The sequence below is a fragment of the Lepidochelys olivacea genome (genome assembly GCF_965140295.1).
Source record: "Lepidochelys olivacea isolate rLepOli2 genome assembly, chromosome: 2".
NCBI classification, from domain to species: domain Eukaryota; kingdom Metazoa; phylum Chordata; order Testudines; family Cheloniidae; genus Lepidochelys; species Lepidochelys olivacea.
The window spans coordinates 195497068-195519302 of NC_140412.1; the positions used below are offsets into that span (position 1 = coordinate 195497068).

At 41.3% G+C, this 22235-nt stretch overlaps 1 protein-coding gene across 1 annotated transcript; it reads left to right on the forward strand.

Annotated features, from left to right (window-relative positions):
* Positions 1-278: 278 nt before the first annotated feature.
* Positions 279-21519, forward strand: CMTM6 (CKLF like MARVEL transmembrane domain containing 6; the record flags this gene model as incomplete). Its single annotated transcript, XM_084621543.1, is given in 7 exon segments — positions 279-332; positions 334-402; positions 408-443; positions 445-693; positions 12587-12763; positions 14961-15059; positions 16848-21519. Coding segments are annotated over 7 exon segments (825 nt in total). The 3' UTR covers positions 16989-21519.
* Between the last annotated feature and the right edge of the window lie 716 nt (positions 21520-22235).

Genomic DNA, 22235 nt, shown 5'->3' on the forward strand with positions numbered 1-22235 from the left:
GGCGTGGGCCTAGTGAGGAGCCGAGGGCAGCCCCGGAGTGCAGCCGCGCTCCTGTACAAGCCGCAAGGAAAGATACCGATGACTCACTATCTAAAACTCGTTTCAGAGTAGCAGCCGTGTTAGTCTGTATTCGCAAAAAGAAAAGGAGGACTTGTGGCTCCTGAGAGACTAACCAGTTTATTTGAGCGTAAAGCTTTCGTGAGCTACAGCTTACGCTCAAATAAACAGGTTAGTCTCTCAGGAGCCACAAGTCCTCCTTTTCTTTTTGTCTAAAACGCATGTCGCTGGGGAGAGGGCCCCTCAGCACAGGTCACGGCGCACAGGCACCCCGGGGGCGGGCACAGGGGACGTGCCGGGGACTTCAGCGCTGGGCGGGGTTTCCCCGAAGCGCAGGGCGGGGAGTCCAGGAGGCGGCGCGGCCGGGGCGCGGCCGGATTCGCGCTTTTCCCCCGGCGGCGGAGGGACGTTCCTGCGCCCTGGTGGCCCGCGGGCGCCGCAGCCCGGCCTTTGGGTTTCGTTTGGCCGCAGCCCGGGCTGCCGGAGCCCGCCCCGCCTGCTATGGACAACGGCGCCGTGTACAACCAGACCACCGAGCTGCAGCGCGAGCCGCAGAGCAAGCCCTGCGCCTGCGCCTGCGCCTGCACCCTCCACCGGCTCACCCCGCAGCGCCTGCTGCTCAAAGCGGCGCAAGCGGTGAGTGAGCCCCGGCCTCGCGGGCCTACCCGGGGCGGGGGGACGCGCGGCGCGGTATGCGCTGGGGCTCCGGGCGGCGAGAAACTCGGTGTGTCGCGGCCCTGCCGGGCTGGTCCCGGGCGGCTCGAGCCTCTCGCTGGTTCTTCTGGGCCGGAGCTGCGCGCCCGCGCCTGCCCGCCCCGCTGCGAGCGCGCCCAGCCCGTGGGGGTGCGAGGTGTGGCCCCGCTCTGGTCCCGGACGTGGCCCTGTTTATCGCTCGCGCCAGGCAGGGCTGGGGTGCGGCGCAGCGCAGCGGGGTTGCCTGTTGCTCTGGTGAAACCAGACAGCAGCTCCGGGTGCTTTGGGGAAGTGTTGGGGGCCTGTAGAAACGCTCGACGCTGTCCTAGCGCAGGGGGCTGGACTGGTCCTTCTTAGCCCTGCATTTCTGTGGGTCCTCTGCCCCCTTGCTGTTGTCCCTGCATTTACCTGGGACCCTGCCCTCTGCTCTGGCACGGCTGGCTTTGGAGTAGAGGGTGGTGTGCTGTGTGCAATAGGGTTGACGCCTTTGTTGACTATACAGTGCAGGGTCACAAAGCAAAAAAGGGGTTAACAGACATTAATTACCTCAGCCATCTTGGTTCATTAGTCTCTTTTATTAGGCCAGCTTCTGCTGGTGAGAGGGCAGCTTTCGAGCTTACACTGAGCCCTTCTTCAGGTCTCGGAAGTGAAAAAAGGAGCTGTGTAAGCTCAAAAGCTGGTCTCTCACCAGTGGAGATTGGGTCTAATAAAATATATCCCTGCACCCACCATCTCTCTCTAATATCCTGAGACCAAGAGGCTACACCAACACTGCATACAACATTAATTAATATTTCTTAACCTGTTGTCTTGCACAATGTCACTTTCCCCCTCCCCATTTACAGTCTTCCTTCTTTCCACACCACTCCCCTGCTCTTTGTTGTTCCTGTCTTGACACCATTCTCCCTTTGTACTTGGAGTGAATGCTCAACTAGATTAGTAGATTTTCAAAAAATCACTTGTTTCAAGTCCACTAAAAAGAAAACTTTATGGTGCTTTTATTTATTTGGATGTTGATATAAATCTGCTTCATGTTAGAGCCATAGAAATCCTGGCTATTGTGTTAAGTTTATAATTCTCTGTTATAAACTAAGCTGTCTACATAAAAAGAGGACAAAATTGAGTACAACAAAAAAGAATGTTTCCAGCTGCCCCTTGGTTGTGTTGCATGTGTTTTATTTGGCAATGAATACTGTTGCTATAAGTATGAAGTTGTAAATGTAGTTGTTACTGTGTTAAATTTCATGTTTTTCTTTTTTCCTTAGTGAGTTTTCTGTGTTTTTTTTCTGTCTGCAATCTTTTACTGCCTCTTTTGATTTCCATTTTGGAGGCTATATCTATCATTGCACAAAATATCAGGTGGCATATAAAAATGACCAATAACATGTTAAGACAAAACCTTACTCTAACAAAAACAAATCTTAAAAATAATATCCTAGACTCCTAACCAAAATAGAAGTTAGTACAGATACTTCTTCTTTTAAATGTAGACACAGAGCCACCATTTACTTCAGTCAGAGAATTTAGCTTGATATAAAAAGTCTTAACTGAATTTAAAAAGTTAAAACAATAGTCTAAATCAAATGGCAAATCTATAACTCCTGGTCATATTAAATAGAACACTTTCAACTTTTAAAGGCCAGTATATTGGTGAACTGGCATTTGCGATTGTAATATCGCTTCTGCAGACTCAAACTATTATTACTGTGGAGGCATCTTCACAGAACCAGTATGGCACATCTATTTGGACAGTACAGTCACAGACACTGACTGTTTAGAAGTTTGTGCTATATTTAGCAAGTGATTTCAATTGGTTTTGTAGGTTCAAATAATAAGCAGGATCCAGAGCACGCAGTCCACTGTGGCATTCTATTTGTGGTCTTAGCATTTGAACTTAAAATTAAACTGGTCTGAACTTATGTGAAGGCCTTAACGTTCTGTACCAGAGGCGCCATTCCATTAATATAGGTGGTAGCAAATCTTGGTTGACCCTCATTATATTGTGGTGAGCTACTGTAGTGGGGTTGGAGTGTTACATAGTGGATCACTCTAAGTCAAAAGAATCCTAAGCCTTCAAAAGGAAGGAATCCTCTTCTGCTGGCTTTTTATGTGTATTTTGTGTAATCTTTTGCTCCTTATTCATAAATGTGGGAGGTCATAAATGATCTCTCTCAAATTTCTGGTTAATATATACAAAAATTAAAACAGCACAGCATGGTTTGGCTTTAGGGAAGATAGTGAAACCTAAATGGGAACGGGACTCAACAATAAAATGTCAGTATCAGTTTTCCTGAAAGCTGAGTGGGTTTTAGGTCTGCAGTGTCATACTCACAAGAGTGTCAGGTGATTTCTGCCCTTGGTCATTAATCAGGCACTGCCAAAAAGAGAACCATAACATTTGAAAACATATGACAGTCATTTAAAAAAGAAAAAGAATATGCCAGGTAATGGTAAGGTAACACACAAAACTTCAGAAAGTTATGGTTTAAATTTATATTTAAACCATTCTCAAAGCCCTAAAGTGCTTTATATAAATATTTTTGAGGGTAAATTTGTTCTTTGATTTGTTTTGTTTTTTAATGATAAAACATTTACTGTTAGATAAAATGAACCTGGTGGGTATTACTGCCATGCAAACACTTTGCTCATATAAACAGTCCTGGTAATTTATATAGACTACTCGTGTGCCTTCATAGACAACTACAGGTGCATCCCTCTGGCAACAGCCTTTCCGGTTAGGGGGGAGAGGGAAATTGCTAGAACCATTCATAAGCAAAACAACACAAGAGAATGCTGGGCCCATGTGAGCACAAACTCAACAGTTCTTAAAGCTTTGGCAGTTTATGGCCTTATCTCGTCACTGTAGGGACACCAGAAGGGTAGGTAACCAAAGCCAGATTTCTCTTTAGCTCATCAGAGAGATACTTCGTTAATCTTTCGAGCCCTGCAAATGTGTGGATATCCACGGATGCGGATATTTGCGGACCATGTTTGTGGATTGAATGTGGATACAAATCTTTTATCTGCGCGGGGCTCTACCTCGCTTCTTTCTCTCCCAAAATGCACAAATCTTTGAGTTCTTGGCAGGGTGGATTTGATTTAAATCACTAGTCAGGCTCGATTTAATCCTGGATTTCTACATAAAAGTGCATTCTTGTTGATTGTTATAACCTTAATAGTATTCTTCACAACTCAGATAGATGAGACCCCAATTGGGTCTCTTTTATGGTCTGCTGCCATTATAGGTTTTCCCTTCTAGTAAGAGAATGGTATGGTAGATCTCAAATCAATGAAGGCTACATCCAGAAAGGCCTCCAGACTTCTGGAATATGCTGCTCAAACAGTTTCACTTTTGTTTCTACTGCCTGTCCCTCCCTTCTCACATTTATCTCCAGACTACTACTTTTCCAGATCTGTTCCGCCCCCAACAATCTTCTTGAACTTTTTGAAATGTTGCAATTTTAGAGAGAGGTAAGGATTGGCTCTGTGTACACAAATTTGCAGAGGGACAATAGGGCTGAGGTCTGTTATTTCTCACCTCTATATATTATTTATTTCTTTATTTAAAAACATTTTTGCTGTTAACAAGTATGTTATCTCTGGAGACACAAATCCACAGTTTGAGAACTGCAAAACTAATAATTTCTGATTGTATCTTCTAGACCAGAGGTGGGCAAATTGAGGGAGTCTTGGGGTTCTACCCTGGTTCTTGGTCCAGACACACATTCAAAAATAAATCTTGTACATTACTGTGGTTGAAATTCAGGTAGCTTTCTATGAGTGACATGCCCTTGTCGAATGAAAGCGTATAAAGGCTTCAGTTTACTTAAAAATTATTTGTGAAATAGTTTTACTTGTTTTGGAAATCCAGGTAAGTAATATGAAAGGGAAAGTAAGAAATCCAGGTAATATGTTATGTAATCTCTGCAATCTGTTGTGTAGTAATGTGGTCTAATGGATAGCGCAATGGGAGTTAGCAGAAGTGAGTTCCAATCTTGGCTTTACCATTGACCTACTGTGTGGCATTGGGAAGGTCATATTACCTCTCTGTCTCTTATTCCCCTCCCACTCTTTTGTCTATGTTGTCTATTCAGCTCTTTGGGGTAGCAGCTGTCTCTCACTATATTTTTTACAGTAAATAGCACATTGGGGTGCTAGAGACTAGTGTCATACAGATAATATGCAAAACAGTGATTAAAACTGAGTACTGCAATCTTAAAATTGCAAACTACCACTTTTCTAGGGTGCTTTTTAAATAGAATGTTACATACAGCAAATCATCTGTGATTCCATTATATGTATGGTACAATATTCCCTAAAATACTGTAAAGCCAACTGCAGAGAACTACTTTCCACTTTTTAAGATCATGGCATGATATTCTCAATGGAGAGAACTCTCTACTTATGACTCATAGTTGTTAGAGATAAATAATGATAAGATATGCTGACTGCTGAAGCCTCTTTTTGAAACCATTTTTGTGTATCACATAAAAATGTACCTGCCAAAGAACTTTGTTATTAAGTATTAACTTAAGTATTAACTTTGGCATTTGGTATTCAGAACTTTGAGTTTTGCATGGAATTCTTTTAATTTTGGTTAATACAAAAGGAATTTAGTTTCAATCCAAAACTGGTTCAAATTCTATAGAAAGTTGGATCGGAGAAGGCACATTGTGCCAAGACCTAGGATTCTGAATTGATAACTAAAGCAATAATATTTGTCATTTAAGTGGCGGATTTAAAAAGAAAAAGTATTGAATGCAGAAACCTTAGTGCATAACGCTAGACTGAAAAGGAAAGTTATAATTTAAGCTTAAAGATCTGCTCTTGCTTCTGAACTATTCATTCACTGCACAAACCCTGCTTTTAAAGACTTGTGAAATCAGCAGAATCCTTTGAATAGCAACCTTTAGTATGTAATTTTAAACCAGAAGATTTCACTGGGGAAATGCTACAATTGAGGCTCTAAACAACAGTGGTTAAACAGTTACAATTTCATAGGCAAGTATTTCACTTTCTTTAACTTTCCTTTGTTTTCACAACTTTAGTTTGTATGTTCAGACCTATCTAACATTAAGGCTTGACAGAATTATACATAACTACTAAGAGTGTATATAATGTTAGTATCAATAAGTGACTATCATTCAAGTGATAAAGGAGGGTATTAATATCGGGTGGATGGGTGTGGATGCGCAACATGGGGCTAATGTATTAAAAGTGAGCTGTAATACCTTTTGGCCACATTGCTACCCTGTGCACTGCATAGCAGAGGGTAAACTGACATTGTAGAGGAGAGACAGAACTTGCATACATTCTCCCTAGTGGTCTTCAGACAGTGTAGAACAGAGGTTCTCAAACTTATTTGATCATCCCCCCCCTTTTTTTACATCTGTAGTAGTTTATGCCCTTCCTACTGCCACACAAATATATATACTGATTTATTTATTTTTAAATCAACATGCAGCTCTCAGTAAGTATCTAAAACAGTAAGGCATTGATTCAAACAGCCATTTAAGTATATAGGCAATACCGTATCATGACACCTTTACTTATGCGCTGCTGCTGGCGGTGGCATTGCCTTCAGAGCTGGGTGGCCGGAGCATGGTGGCTGCTGGCTGGGCACCCAGCTCTGAAGGCAGTGCCGCTGCCAGCAGCTTCTCAAGCCCCTCTAACCCACAGTGTTTGAGAATCTCTGGTATAGAAGACTCTGCACAGTAAAGGCTCTGCAATTCTGGAAGGGAAGAGAAGCGAGGGAGCAGCCATTCTCTACAGGTGGTTTACCCATGGGTCTAAGAGTTTTCAGAGTGCTAATTCAAATAAAAATTACTGCTGGTTGAAAGTCCTTAGGATGATTTTCTGTGCTTTTCCGGGAGGGACCTCATGGTAGCACTTTTTTCTAAAGAACTGTGCTCTCATGGAGAGTGGATAATTAGGGAAGTATAGTGCAGAGGCATTTGTCCTCCACAGGTACTTCGGCTCCAGTTAGCCTCTAAAGAGCTGTGTGGCTGTCAGGACCTCTGCAGGTTTTAAAGGCAGGGGACCCTCGACAATAATTCTGAGGAAACTCTGAAACGTGGAATCTCCTGTGCCCTATTGAGGAAAATCCATGTCTTTGTACAGCATCTCGTGCCCTGGGGTCTTGGACTCTGACTGGGATTTTTAGGCTCTACCACACTACAAATAATAATATAGGACGGATGATGGCCCTTTGTTAATATGAGAAATAATTATTTGATGTGTTAAATAGCTTTAACAGAATACTATGAATGTATAAAGTGAAGTTAGATATACAATTAAAAAAGAACTATTTAAAATCAGTTTTCCCTTCCTCATCTTGCTAGTCAACTCTTTTGTGTTTGTTTTCCCCCTTGCAACAGTTTAAGGAGAGCACTCAAAAGAGCATAGTAAGCAGTTAACTGCCCCTTCTACAGATGACTACAGTTAACAGAAATGCGGAAGAAAATACCAATTAAGAATAGAGCAATTAAGTCTTCATAATTCCAGATAAAGAACTCAGTTGTAGGGAGAAAAGGACAGTACATTTCCTTTTAAATAATTTCCCTCTAAAGCTTATAATAAGAAATTGAGCTTGAAGGAGTAGTTACAAAAAAACCCACAGCTGCCAATTTACATAATAGGAAAAGCATGGTTGACCGTACGCTGTCAAATTCTGCATGTAGGAAAAACCTCTTTACCTGAAGGAAGTCGTTTAAATGGTGATACCTTTCCTCTTCATCACTGATTTTAAATTTAACTGTGGCACGTTCATTAACATGCAAGCAGCTGAATGACTTTCAGGGACAAAAGGATAGCGGTTAGTAAATATTCATGAGCCATTTGGTTTTGGATCAAGCGGAGGAGCACCATTGCTCCAGCGTCATGGTTATTTGGGTTTCTGAGCTCTGTTCAAAGTGGGTTTCTAGCAATTATGTTTTGCTTCTTTTCTGCTCTACTTTTTCACTGGGCAGCGAAGGTGATTCATACTGAAACTCTTCACTGCTGATAAAGAGCACAAATTATGAATGAAAACGAAAACATGTGACTCACATTTTCAGTGTGCTTGTGATAAACACTGTAATGAGGAAATGGAAAATACCTGTAATGGCTATCTTTGCTTTTTAAATTAAAAAGCAAGTGCAAAAAAGGACATCCCCCCCATACATCCTCAAAAAATGGATTTGAAATATTTTGGAGAAATCTATAGTAATCATTATTTTATGCAGAAGTTGATTTCTAAGCAATCTGTCTAATAGCAGCTACAGGAGAAAAAGGAAGTACGCTGAGAAATGGCCTTATTGTTTTTGTTTCTTAGCTGTAGTTCTTTTCATTCTTTAAGATGTATCCTATTTAATACTGTTGAGTATTCAATATAGAATATTAGTCTGAAATGTTGCCCTCTGGGCACGGTTTAGATTGGGAAATTTACAGTTCACATGTGCTGACCTGCTAATAATATTCATATTAAAAGAAAAACTCAGGCTGAACATTATTTTCCTTGACTAGGATCCACTATGTAGCATGTGCAGCAGCTTGGTGCAAGTTATTAACTAGAAAATATCAGTCAAAAGTAGCTGTTTTGAATTCCAACTCTTTAAATGGACACTGGCAACTAATTGTCCAAAATAAGTGTTTTTAATTAAAATATTTTTCTGCCTTTTAGTGAGTCCAAATACATATTATTGTGCTATTATATGAAAATCAGACAGTGGAACCTAGTTAGAGTGATTATTTAAAGATGTAAAGGGGGAGATGGAGATATTATCAAAATCTTTGGATAAACAGAGAAGATGACAACCCTGATTCTTAGGCTTGGTCTATCCTTAAAAAGTTTTACTGGTGTAACTATGCTGGTGTGTGATATTTTACCAGTATAGTTATGCCAGTAAAAGCGTTGGTGTGGATGTAGTTATACCGGTATAACTTATTTTGCTTTGCTGAACTGGAATAAGGCCATGTCTGCACTACAGACTTGTGCTGGCATAGCTTTACAGTCAGGTGTGTGAAAAGGTGTAATCCCTGACTGACATAGCTCTGCCCCCAGAAGTCTGTAGTGTAGACACCGCCTGTACTAGAAAAAAATGAGATTTTCCTGATATAGATTGTACAGATGTACAGATTGTACAGCAGCCGGGGACATTAGAACTTGTCTTAGTGAGAAGAAATGATCTATCCATCCATCACCTTTTCGATCTTTCTGTTTTCATATATGCCTGCCTGCTTTCTGCCTCTCTATCACCATATATAATCCTCTGCCTATTTATCATGTAGTATAGTTGTACTATACCAGTACAAGCATAACTTTGTTGATGTAGCTGCATGCACGCTAGGTGTGCTTTGCCAGTATAGGAATACCGGTATATTATATTGGTAAAGTAATCCTAGTGTAGACATAGCCTAAACTATATCAGTCTAAGCACTTTCCTATGGGTTTAACTGCTGGTATACTGGGGGTGGGGTTTGTCTGTTTAACTATGCTAGCATAGGTAGTGTCAAAACTTAAGTGTAGAGAAGGCTTTGGAGAGTACTGGTTTTCCCAAGGTTTTCTGTGTCTAGTAGGACTGATACTTGGGCTTACAAGTGAAATTGACCCATCTAGTTCTATTATACAGGCGTAGCAACAATGTAATTAATAAGGATTTCTAAGATATGTAACAAATCTATCTAAAGTGGCAGGACATAGAGTTGTAAAACTATAGCAATGTCGTGTAACCCTTCTGCCCGTCAGAGTTGGCAGCAACAAGGGCCGGGTTCAGTATCTAGGGGTTCCGTTTCAATAACACAATGCAAAACCGGCTCGAGCCCCCACCCAGTGACCTGGGACAATTACATACCACCCCCCAGGCAATACTGAGCGGCAATACTTCCCCTCTCGCAAGCACAGAGTCTGAGAGTAACAAAAACCTTTTAATAAAGGAGGGAAACAGTGCAGCATTATGTTGGGGAAACACCACAAACAGGATTCATAACACCAACCATGAGCAAAAGAGCCACCCCCAAGTAAGTTTGGCAGTGACCTTTTCCCCTCAGGCTCTTAAATCCAGCAACCCACTAGTCACCCCCCTCCCACTGTTCTTGGTCAGTGCAGCCCCCCCAGAGTTCAGAAATTCATCTGCAGAGTTTACCTCCCAGCCTGGGTGAAAGTGGAGGGAGGTATGGGGGGCATCTTACATGCTCTGCTGCTCGGGTCAATGGCCAAGTGCCACGCCTCTCCATGGGGTTCTGCTGCAGTCTTCACCACCAGCTGCGCCTGTCCATCAGCTGCCCTGCTATCCGCTCCACTCCGTGCCTCTCCACTGGCTGTCCGCTCCTCTCCGCCAGCCGCCCAGCTATCCACTCCACTCTCTGCACTAGTCCTCCTGCTGTCCGCTGACCAACTTGTCTTCATGTCCCTCCCACTTAACACAGCTCTCAGCAACTTCACCAGTTTCAGCTCTCAGTGATTTTTGGCTGGTAGTAGGGGGAGCCTCAGGGCTGGTGCACCACTAGCCCAAAGTCGGTCTAATGCTTAGACCTAGGGGTCAGTGATTTCAGCTCTGCAGGATGTAACCAGACTCCTAAGGGAGCCAAAATTAGCTCTGTTATTACACCATGGAGAGAGGAGGCATCAAAGTAGTGTTTGGGGCCCAAACTACCAGGTACCCATACCTGTCCCCAGCCTCTTTCAATTCCCTGGGTTTTGGAACCCCTTGTCCCTTGCCTAGCGAGTGCTACGTAGTTGAGGGCGAGTCCCTCCGTCATCAAATGCCAAGTACAGTTCTACTGTCCTTGATTCACATAGGATAACAACACTTTATTACTCCTGCCCCAATAACAGAGAGACTGATCTGACAGCAGCCAAAGTGACCATTTGGGCAAGCAGTCCATCATGCTAGGCAGGGTGGGTGTGCCCATGCAAACAAGAGTGCCCATGAAAACAAGATCAGCCCCTGAAATCCTTTTCCACAGCTCACCACCAGATGTCAGGGTAGAGCTCATTCCGACTCTGCTTTCAGTCGCATAAACTTTTATAGGTTAATTTTGCTTTGTAAATTTAAAGGTATTAAAACTAATAACATTTTGTCTAGAGATGAGCATGCTGTCTGCGTATAGTCAAATCATGGATTCTGACCATAAAGTTGGTAGAGATAGGTAGTACTGCAAAGGTGATGGCATTAGCTCTCTGTGGCCTGGTCTATACAAAATGTAAGACTAGGAGAAATATTTCCTTTTGTTTTGTTTCAGTGGAAACAAATTTCAGTGGAAACCCTCCCTCCCCCCAAAAACAAACAAACAAAAAAACCCAACCATTCTTCTGCAATTCAATTACAGAGTCAAAATTTCCTACTGTTGCATTCTGCCTTTGGTAGCACCACTAGATGTAGTTGAGACAGATCTCTTATTTTCACCTCCATGTTGCCTAAACCTGTTCAGAGTAGACTGGCATGTTGGTTAGATGATGTGCTGGTAAAAGTGCTGAAGGCCTGTGTACACTGCAACCTTTGCAGCTGCTGCAACAGTAATGAATTGCAAATCATGAATTTGCCAGTGTAGATACAGGCTATGAGGGGGATGGGTGTGGAGATGAGCAAAGTCTTGTTAAGAGTGATACCTGAAGGTTAAGATCAACATTAATAGAGTCCTGAAGTTAAGCCCTCTACCCAGGAAGGCTTGCATGATACAAGTTGTATTTGTAAAAAAGTGAATGGTTGGTATGGAAACAAAGCCTTCATAGAGTTACCCTTAATTTTATGACCCAGTCAGGTTCTCCCTTCCTGGAATGTCCTACTCCATTGAATCTTTACTGTTGGGGTTTGTCCCCTAGGTCAGTAATATAGTATGGGGAAACCTAGCCATACGGAACTGGCCAAAATGAGAGAACTGCAAACAAAATGTTATGCAAACACACTTGAGAGGATAACAATACAACTATGTTCTCCTTTCTTTAAGCTGGGGAAACATTTATTTAAGGTGACTTGTCCTGTGGACAGCCTAGTTATCATAACTTTTTGCTTGTTTGTTTTTTTTAGTAGCTCAAATGAGGTCTCTTTTAAAAAAAAATAACTTGTGTCCTTCCCTTGAAAATAAGATGGTCTGAGGTGAGTGTAGAACTTCTGGTAGATTGATCAATTGGTGTATCTGACCTTGGTCTCAGCAAAAAAACTTGCTGTCTGCTTTGGAAAAGAGCCATTTCCGCATTCTGCACTGGGGTGGGGAGTGTGTGCATAATTAGCTAGGTGTACTTTCTCTGAAATATGGCGGGGGCACAAATGGTTCATCAGCATCAAAAGTAGAATTTCAAGTAGCAGCTGAGTTGGATGAGCTGCTTCTGCCATTTATTATAAGGAAGCTGGGGCACTAGTTTTCATTTTCAGCTCTGGGCTGTACATACCAGCCAATGCACCTGAGACTACATTCAGGTCTTGCAGCATTCCCAGTAGGCAGAAAGAAATACAATTTTGCTTGTCCTGAGTGGGCATCTGACAACCAAAAACCTGTCTTCCTAGTCTGCTCCCTTCACTCTCATGCATGAAACCATGAACTGGTAATGTATATTGTATAGTCGACAAGTGTGTGTCTGGTGTAGTGTGTGCTGTTCAGCTGCCTGTACTGTATTAGTTAATTTTTACAGCAAGCTTGCATTTTTCTCTACATATCAAGTGTTTAATTTGTGGCATTTTTGTACTTGTCTAGTGGTCTGTCAGGTCACAAACCACAAATACAAAATTGTTTTGGCTTTGACATTTAAACTTTTCTTTTATCAGAAATAATTATTTTCACTGCTTTAATATCAGCTGACTGCCTGATACAGACATTGGCAAATGGATTAGATAATTTGAATAATCTTTTTTTTCCACAGCTGCTTTCCCTTTTGGCCTTCATCCTTGAAGAAATTGTGGAGAGTTGTATCCTGTGTGGTGGGCTTTACTTCTTCGAGTTTATAAGTTTCAGTGCTACCTTTCTGAGTATCCTGATACTGACTGTATATTGCACCTCTGCGTATGAAAAAGTTGAGAAGGATAAATTAATCAAATTGGTAAGGAACTGCTTTATCATTATTTTCACTTCTAAATTTTAAGGTGTTTTTTGTTAAAGCAATTTAAATTACATAACTGTTCTGTCCAGACAAGATACACTATTTGTTAACAAGACTACACAATGTTAACTGAGTTACCTTCTTTATATTAGCAACTATTTACACATTTTCACATTGGCTACGGTGAGATACAGAGTTTCAGCTCTGGGCTGTGGAACTGGAAAGCTGACTGCTGGTTCTAAACCTGGGATAAAAGACCCAGGGTTCAGACCAAAGCAGGTGTTTCTCCTCTGTGTGCCCCTTAACTAGCTGAGTGGCATAAAAGAGCGTGAAGAAAGGGGTTAAAACTGCTTGAAAAATCACTTGACAAAATGAGTCCTATGCCAGTGAATCTCCTCCCTGCATATTACTGTGGGTGAGGGAAGGCACAGTGCATTTCAGTATTTTCCAATGTTATCTATCCGGACATACAGTGAAGATTCTTGTGTGATAAGAAAAGGAGTACTTGTGGCACCTTAGAGACTAACCAATTTATTTGAGCATGAGCTTTCGTGAGCTACAGCTCACATCCGATGAAGTGAGCTGTAGCTCATGAAAGCTCATGCTCAAATAAATTGGTTAGTCTCTAAGGTGCCACAAGTACTCCTTTTCTTTTTGCGAATACAGACTAACACAGCTGTTACTCTGAAACCTGTCATTATGAGTGATAATAGGTTTAGTTAAGGATCAGTAAGCATGTTTTATTTAACACAAGTTCTCTTGAGCATGTGTGTGCATCTCTTTTGTTACAGCTAAGTTTAATACACTTTTAAGTCTGCAAGGAACCATTATGAACAACTAATCTGACCTCCTGCATAACACAGGCCACATGATTTCACCCTGTAATTCCCATGTTTGCATTTCTGACTCTGCAGGTGATTGTCATGTCTGTTTCAAGATCATTTTTGTAAAGCAAGTTGGGATTCCTTTGGTATAAAAGGCTATAGATAGAATCAAATTCTGTTCTTAAAAGGGCTTTCCTGTGTTTTCTCATCTCTGATATCTAAAACAAGAAGTGCAGGTTTTTCCTCTGGTATTGCATTAAGTAAAAATGAGTAAAGGGGAATGTAACAGGCTACAGACTCACCCAGTGGCACCTCCTGCTGGCCATCTGGGAATTAGCTCTTTTTATCAGTTCCGGAGCACCCTCTGCTGGTGTCTCTCTGTTGCTGGCCTGTGTCCCTCCCAGACCCCAGTGCCCTTTTACCTGGAGTGTTGCCCCTCCAGGCAGTATCCCAGAGATCTGGGTCTCCCCTCCCTGGGGAAGCCTCCACCCTCTATCCCCACCTTGCCTCAACCTATGGGCTACTGCCAGTCACCATCTAATCCCCTTTCACTGGGGCCAACTGCAGTCCGTATAAGCCAGTCATCATGGGCAAGGGGGGTTTGGACCTGCTGCCTCTGCCTAACCTTGGGGTGCCCTGTTGCAACCCCAGTACCCTGTCTTAGGCTGTCTGCCAGGCCTGCAGTTTTTCCAGTCTGGAGCCTCCCAGCTCCTCTGGCCTTCCCCAGCTCTGCTTCACCTCAGGTACGCTCCCCAGCAGCCAGGCCCATCTCTCTCCACAGCTAGAGGAGACTGTGTGCTCTTGGCCCACTGCCCTCTTATAAGGGCCAGCTGGGCCCTGATTAAGCCGGGCATGGCCCCCAGCTGAGGCTGTTTCTCCCAATCAGCCCCACTTTTCCTTCTCTGCCACAGCCCTCTCCCTGGGCTTTTTTGAGGCAGGAGTGGGTGACCACCTGCTACAGGGAAGAACAAGTCAGAACTCACAAAATGTGAGACCAGGAGAAATATTTCCATGTGGTTTTGTTTGTTTGTTTTTTGTTTTTAAATTTCAGTGGAATTTTTTTTTTTTTCCAAAAAACAAACATTCTTCTGCAACCCAAACATGGCAACACTGAGAACCTGTAGTGAAAAGTAAATTAGATTATTAAAACTGGGAATTTTTTAAATCTCTTGTGCTAGTGGCATGGGTAATGTGTGTTTAATGAGATTTTTTTTTAAAAGTGACTGTCCTTTTCAATTAAAATATAAATGAGTAGTCTCCATCACACATGAATATACATACCCATCTGAAACTCGTTCTACCTCCCTTTCTGGTTCCTTTACCAACCAGTGCCTCCACTAGTTTGTAATTTTCTTTTTTTTTAATGATTGCAGGATTTCTGGGTCACTACAGTAGTGGGAGTTCTCTTTTTTGTAGCTTCCATTGTGTTTGCTGCAACCAGTGACAAGTCATCTGTTGAAACTGTTGCAATTGTAAGTATGTGAAAACACTCCAGACTCCATACTGTGTTAAACCTTCAGCTCCTGGTTTAGAGGAAGGGAAGCTCTGGCCAGGTTGTGGGCAGAAAACAGAAGGCAATGCATTTGTTGAGATAAGGATGCAGGAAGAGGTGGCTACATTAGGGCTCCTAAGACCTGGTACATAAATCTCTGCTACAACAGAGTGTGGGAGATCCACATGATGGGCACATTCTCTAGCTGTGGTCTTCATAAGGTTTGCTGGAAGCTCGGTGCCCCCTAGGAGCTCCATAATATTGTGGATGCTGGGAAAAGCTCTTAGTCCCCTCTGTTAGCTTTTCAACCTTGGCCCTATATTTTCTGACCCCTCCCTGGGTCACTGTCCTCGTTTCACCCTTCCTTCTGACCCTGGCCCTCAAGGTTCTACACCTTTTCTCTCAGACTCACCAGTTTTGTTCTTGCTTTCTCCACAACAAAGAGACACCCGTGACGGGCCCATGCCAGCTGACTCAGGCTCGCAGGGCTTGGGGTGCGATGCTGTGTCACTGCTGTTTAGATGTCTGGACTCGGGCTGGAGCCCATGGTTTTGGGACCAGATGAGCTGAGGCTAGTGGTGGAGAGGGAATGAGGTTGGGCTGGAGGCAGAGCAGGGGTTGGAGCGGAGCTGCGGCGGAAATCAGAGCTGGTCTGAGGGCTGAGCAGGGCTGGGCAGCGCTCCCTCCCTCCGAATGTTCCTCCACGCCGCACACCACAGTTTGGGGACCACTGTCCTAGGGACTCTAGAACATCCTCATAAAGGATGAGTGGGTAGTGGTAACAGACATACAGCTGGGGAGCCAGTTATAGCAGGGAGGGCACTTGCAGAGTTCAAGTGTGCAGAATATTCAGAGCATCTAGGAAGCAATATGGTACCAGAAATAGTTAGACGAGCAGCAGGGCATGTACCTCACAAGGAACACTGGATGTTCGGCAGTTCTGGGATTCATGTGGAGAAGTCCTAGTGTCTCGCTTCTCCAGCACACTTTTTAAAGAGTCTCCATATTATTGCTGTGGTAATTTATAAAGCATCAAAATGAAAGAACATTCTTCTTGAATAAAGATTCATTAGAAAAGTAAAGAACTCTTATCCTATAATCAGAATGATCTTAGAATTTACAGGAAGAATATGTTTATCTTTTGTAATATTCGTTTGTGACACAAACATTAACTCAGACACTTTCATGGCTCCTCGCTCCCTCCCTCCCCCCAAAACAGGGAGATGGAAGAATTCTTTCACTCTTAGATCTAATTGTTTATATTCTATTGTGTTGGCTCAAATCAACTGTATAAAACTATCTTTCTCAAACTTCACAGAATCTCGTTAATGCTCAGGCACCAGTTTGACTCATTTTTAGTTGGCCTTGACTATATCTCTACTGTGCTACTACCTCACCTAACACTTCAAAAAAAAAATAGCATTAATGTCTGCTTCTAAGCTAGTATGTAAAAAGTTTTTACTCTGAATTCCTTGCAATCAAACAGTAAGGTCCTGTACCATGCACACCTGATCCAAGAAATAAAAACTATATAAGTAAAAAAATATGTCACACTTATGATTTCTGATCTGTTTTTGTTAAGAACTGAACCATTGACTTCAAAAGACTGGAGACTGGCTGTATATAGAAATACTACAGTAAAGCTGGGGTGGGGAGGGGTTGCAGGAAGAAGATTGCTTATTCTCTTGCTTCAGGTTCTCAATCAAAGTTGGAATAATATTAATGTTTATGTATACATTTTAAATAACTGTTTCTTTCACATTCACAGGTGTTTGGCTTTTTCGCAAGTATAGGATTTCTAGCTGATGGTATTCACTTTTTTATGGAGAATCGTAAAGTGAAGGAAAATAAAGTGGAGAACACTGGCAACACACAGAACACACCAGAAAATCAGCCGCTGAATAACTAAAGCTGAACTTTAAAAAAGTCCTTTAATTTCTATGAGTTAAATTAATCAAGGTGAAATACTTTAATTTCCCTACTTATTCCACTGCATTGAGGGTAACTTTGTCTTCTCTCTCTTTTGCATCTATCCAGCTTTGTACAAGTCTGACCCTATCATAAGCTTTTATAGACTCCTTACGTTTTTTAACAATAGTATGTGGAGCATCAGGGCTTGTACAATTCTCCATCTAACTTGTTCTGACTAATAATTGTCAGAGGGACATTCTAAAAGGAAGAAATTGCCTCCAAATAGATTTTTTTTTTTTTTTTTTAAACATAAAATAGACATCAGTAACTGAAAGCACTGAGACTTCTGAGAAGAATGACTGTAGTACAGGGGAACTCATCAGGCTTAAATTCTGAGTTATGTTTTAAAAATATTTAAATTTTATGTAAATACAGCAGGCCAGAATTAGAATCTGTTGCATTAATTCACACCTACCTATGTATGCGATATCCAGCTTCTTGCCTCTGATACTAAGAATGAAGTAGTACAATAAAACTCTTTCCTTGTTTTATCGGTTAAACTGTGAATGTAAAAGGGAAACTAAATTTTGCAATCTCATCGAGGTTTCTGTCCCCAAACAAGTCATTCTTTACTTTGATTTTATCTTGTGTGTCTTACTCCGTACTTCTAGATTCTGTTTTGTTTTGTGTCTCTGAAAGTCACTGCTCTTTTTTAAAGGCAGTCGGTAAAACAGATACAGCTAGCTTGTGTGTGTTTGATAGTCAAGTGGTGTATCATAGAGTGACTTTTGCACTCCATATTTGTGGAAGTTTAAAGCTGTAAGTCATGCATTCTTTAAAAATATCATTAAACCCATTAAGGAAAGAAGAAATTTGAAAATTAAGAGGAAAGGTTAAGAGGCCAATATTTTCAGCCTAGAGGAAAGAAAACTGAGAGGAAACTAACTGCCTGTAAACAGCTAAAGGGATATATTTTAAAAAAAGGGGGCAGGGACCAATTAATCCTTTCAGTTCACGAGGGCAGCACAAAAAGTAATTAGCTTAAGCTTTGCCAGGGAAAGTTTTAACTTAAAAATGAAATAATAAAACTTTGGCACTGTTCCAGTGCACATCACACATACTGTTAATAACATGTACAGTTTGTCCATGTAAAATTGAAGATGAATGGTCATGAAAGTTGATTATTGTTTGTCCTTGCACCTACGTGCAACTCAGTTGATGAATGGATAAATAAGTAAGCAAGCAGTTGTATAAACTTCTAGACTTAAGACAGCAGCCCATGGGATGAAAAGGGAAGCTATTAGTGAGCAGTGGGTTAGGCACAAGCAGTGCAAGGATGCAAAAGACCAGACAGGTTGAGTCACATATGCAAGGCAGTGGTGAAAAGGCATTCTTCAGATTGGGGTTTTTTTCTGTGGAGGGGAAAATGAGATTCTTACACCTGCAAGGGTGGGCTATGTAAGCAGGATAAATTGTAGTAAACTTCCAAGAGAGCATGAGGTGCCCCAAAGTAGATATTTAACCAAAAAAACCCCCAAAACTCTGGTATCTTAGAGGCCTTGTTATGTAAAAGTAGTTTGTCTGACTTTTCATGACTCTTGCCATGTCTTCCATGATTTGAGACTATTAACATCACTTTCCCAAAATGTATTAAGTCAAACCTACAGCCCTTTAAATCATTGAGGCAGCACTGAGACTAAACCCTCTAGGAACGGGTTGTCTTCTACTCTCGCCCTATTTTGAGGACAGAGTAGTAGTTAGGGAGTTAAAGTATTGTAAGTGAAATCAGAGGCTTTTTCTAAGGCTGCTACTTTCTGATGATCAAACATAACATGGTTGTAATGGTGTCCCTTCGTTAAATGTGTCAGCTCCTGAACATTTGAACCTGTTTGTGAAGGAAATCTGACACTAACACTACATTTTGCTGAATATTATCAATCTTTGGCTCCATCCTGTTTTGTTAATTTCTCTGCGCATGGTTTTTACTAATTTTTTTTACTTTTTGCATCAAAAGTGGCTATAAGTCTTGATTTTAAATATAAATGTAAAAATAAGCTTGTTGCAATGATATCTAGAATGACTTCCACCAAGAACCCTTTGTTGTTTTGTTAAATTTTATTTTCCCAGTGTGGGGGTTGGCCATGCTTTCCCCAGCATGCAAGTATGTGAAGAGACTCCCCGTTGTCAAAAAACCAATATTTGTGCTTCCTCTGCAGCACTCAGCTCTTGGACAGAGCAGAGTCAATTAACTCTCCAATGTCCTTTATAGAATTAGATAAATTTGTGTTGGAAGAGGTGTGTTAAGTCATCTCTCTGCCATGGTTTCTTATCTCTGTAATAATAAAGTGCATTTGGTACTCACATAGTAAAGTTATAGGCACCAATAGAAGAACCTAGATACATCCCATGATCTCAAAATGCTTTACAAAGAGGCAATAACTACTAAGTTCATTTTTACAGATGAAGAGACTGAAGTACAGAGAGGCCAAGTGATTTTCTGTTATATGGAGTCAGTGCCAGAAGAATGACTAGAATTCAAGTCTCCTGACTTACAGTCCTATGATCTTACCACTAAACCATGCAAAAATGGAGATACTTATGCACCTTTGTAGAGCACTTTGAGACCTTGATATAAGTAGAAAGTAGCATTCAGTCCACCCCCTTGCTATGTCGGGACCGTTCCCTGCAGCGTGTGTTCCTAGTGTGTTGTCCAGCAATGGGGCTTCCACCACTCTCAACAAATGGGTGACCCTCATCTAGATTTGAGTATCAACTTATTTCTTTCTGCAATAAGAGACCAAAAATGCCTTTTTCCAATAGAAAGGGATGAAAAACATTTGTGATCAACTATGTTATGAAAGGGGAATGGATAATGTTTGAAAACTAGTTAGCTCTACTTTCTAATCCGCTATGGGCGGTCTCTAGGAGGTGGCAGGCCCACGACCCTCAAAAGCACACCCAGTTTTTGTCAGACGTGCAGTCTCTCATGTGGCAATAGAGTGCTGCCACTAGACCAGCCTGGACTTGGGTTCAAGTGAGTTGATGCACGTTGTTGTGGATGTACAGAACTGGAATTACTGACTTAAAATGATGTGTGTGTGTGTAGTGGTGTTGGCATAAGTTTTATGAGCATGGTGTTGGTCTAAAACTCTTCATTTTTTGTTTTAAAAAGACTTTTTGGGATTACAACTCTTATTTGAGTTTCTTTAAGTGAACCTATGAAGACTGAGCATGTAACTTTTTCATAGATATTTGGAAGCAGTTTTTACAAACAACCATAGAAACCATATAAATAGAAGAGAGCTGAACGCAAGTCCTTCAGAGCCCGGACACACTTGTACGTTGGCTGGAGTGAGAGACTTTATTGCTGTAAAAATGGTTTGGAATTTTTTTCACACAGTCAAAAAATATCCTATTTGATGGTTTTTTTTGTCAGACTCCGCTCTTTGTTTTGTTTTGTTTTTTTTTTTAAATTAGGCTTGGTCTCAAAAGTGGAGAGGGGCAGTTTTAAGCAGGATTAAATGTTCCTGAAAAAATTCTTGCTTCATCAGTAATAAATCCTGTGGAAGAGAGTAATGGCTATTGGCAGCTTACCTGTGCATTGTGTCCTATCTCCAAGAGAGGGTCATCAGTAGTTGCCTATGGGGTTATGGGCCTGCTCCCATCCCTGTTGAGAGTCTTAAGCCTATTGCAATGGATCCTTCTCAGACATCAGAAGCACCTGATGAGTCTTTATACCAGATTCCGTGGTGACAAAGCTTTTATCCCATTTATGCTTTCCAGGAAATTGTTAATCTTATTTTTAGACTCCATATTTAACGTACCTTAAAATTACTATATCGATAGAAGAGAAAAGCAAGCAGTATCCCTTGGATACTAGATATCAAAAGTTGTTACTGTATGTTACTGTGTCAACTCTATTGTTAAGGATATTGGGTTACTGTAGGCTTCCACAATTGTATTTGGTTCCCTCCCCAACCTCCACCCCTTTCCCAATTTCACCCTCCACACCTGGAAAGCAGTGAACTATCTTGCACTATTCCCAGAATTCTGCCAAAGATGTTTTGACATAACACCACTTGCCATCATGTTGATTTCAGTTCCATTGAAAGCACAGAAACCAACTCCTACAAGAGAAATACAAAACTTCCAGTAAAGGGAAACATTTTGTGAGGTTCTTTATAGAGTATGTATAACTGATTGCCACAGCAAATTAGCTTGATAGTGCCCTATTTAAAATATAAAATTTATGTATAAAAACACCTTTGAATATGTTCATTTGTTGCTGTACATGTGTAATGTATATCTAGATAACTTTTCACTGGCGAATTTAATTTGTATTTTCATTACTTTGAGATTTAAGGAGGGGTTTTTTTATGTTTACTTGGTTAGGAAAATATAATGGTTGTATAACTATGTACAGTTCTTTGGCTTGTACTGCAAATGCCTTGAAATTCCAGTTGCAGTATTTCAAAATACTTCAAGAATGTTCCATTCTAAACCTGTGGCCTTTTAAATGTGCTATGGTTTTTTACTGGATTTCTAAAATATTTTAATTTTAAATAAAATATTAGTAACTTGCTTCCAGTCTTTCTCATCTCGTCTACTAACAATCTGGCATTAATATCTACTTCTGCTAGAGGAAAATGAAGGAAATTGCTTCCTCCTTTGTTTCTCGTTAGGGCCATTTCTCCTGTTTGATGGAGTGGGCTTCCATTGTGCTTAGACTGGGGAGAAGTATTCATCTTACAGTCTTATGAAGTTGGACATTTTCAGTGAAAGTCCCACAAATTATCTTCTGAAATCTGCTCAATATTGTGACACTGAAAAATACTGTGCTAAAATGGTCCTTCCACTATAGACTTTACACATACAGTTTGCTGTAAGTTACTTGGGATGTACAGTTCCAAGTACTGCTTTTCAATGGACTGGATTATTTCTTGGGGCATTTAAAAAAAACAAATGGTAGGCTTGTGTTAAGAAGGCTCACAAACGAAAAGGTAGTTGTAGGGATAGTGCATTTATCCTAGCTTAGAGAAGAATGATCAAACTACTCAGCTGGGTAAGAATTTAAATTAGATGTCTGTTTTGAAAATGTTTCTCTAAGTGCTAAAAAATTCTCAGTCAAACATGCAGGTTTTGGGGGAAATAGCTTTTTACATTTTCATCCTATTTCTGTTTTCATTGTGCTCCTAAATCCTTCCACGCCACCAAGCGTGTTATATTATTGCTCCCATGTAATGGT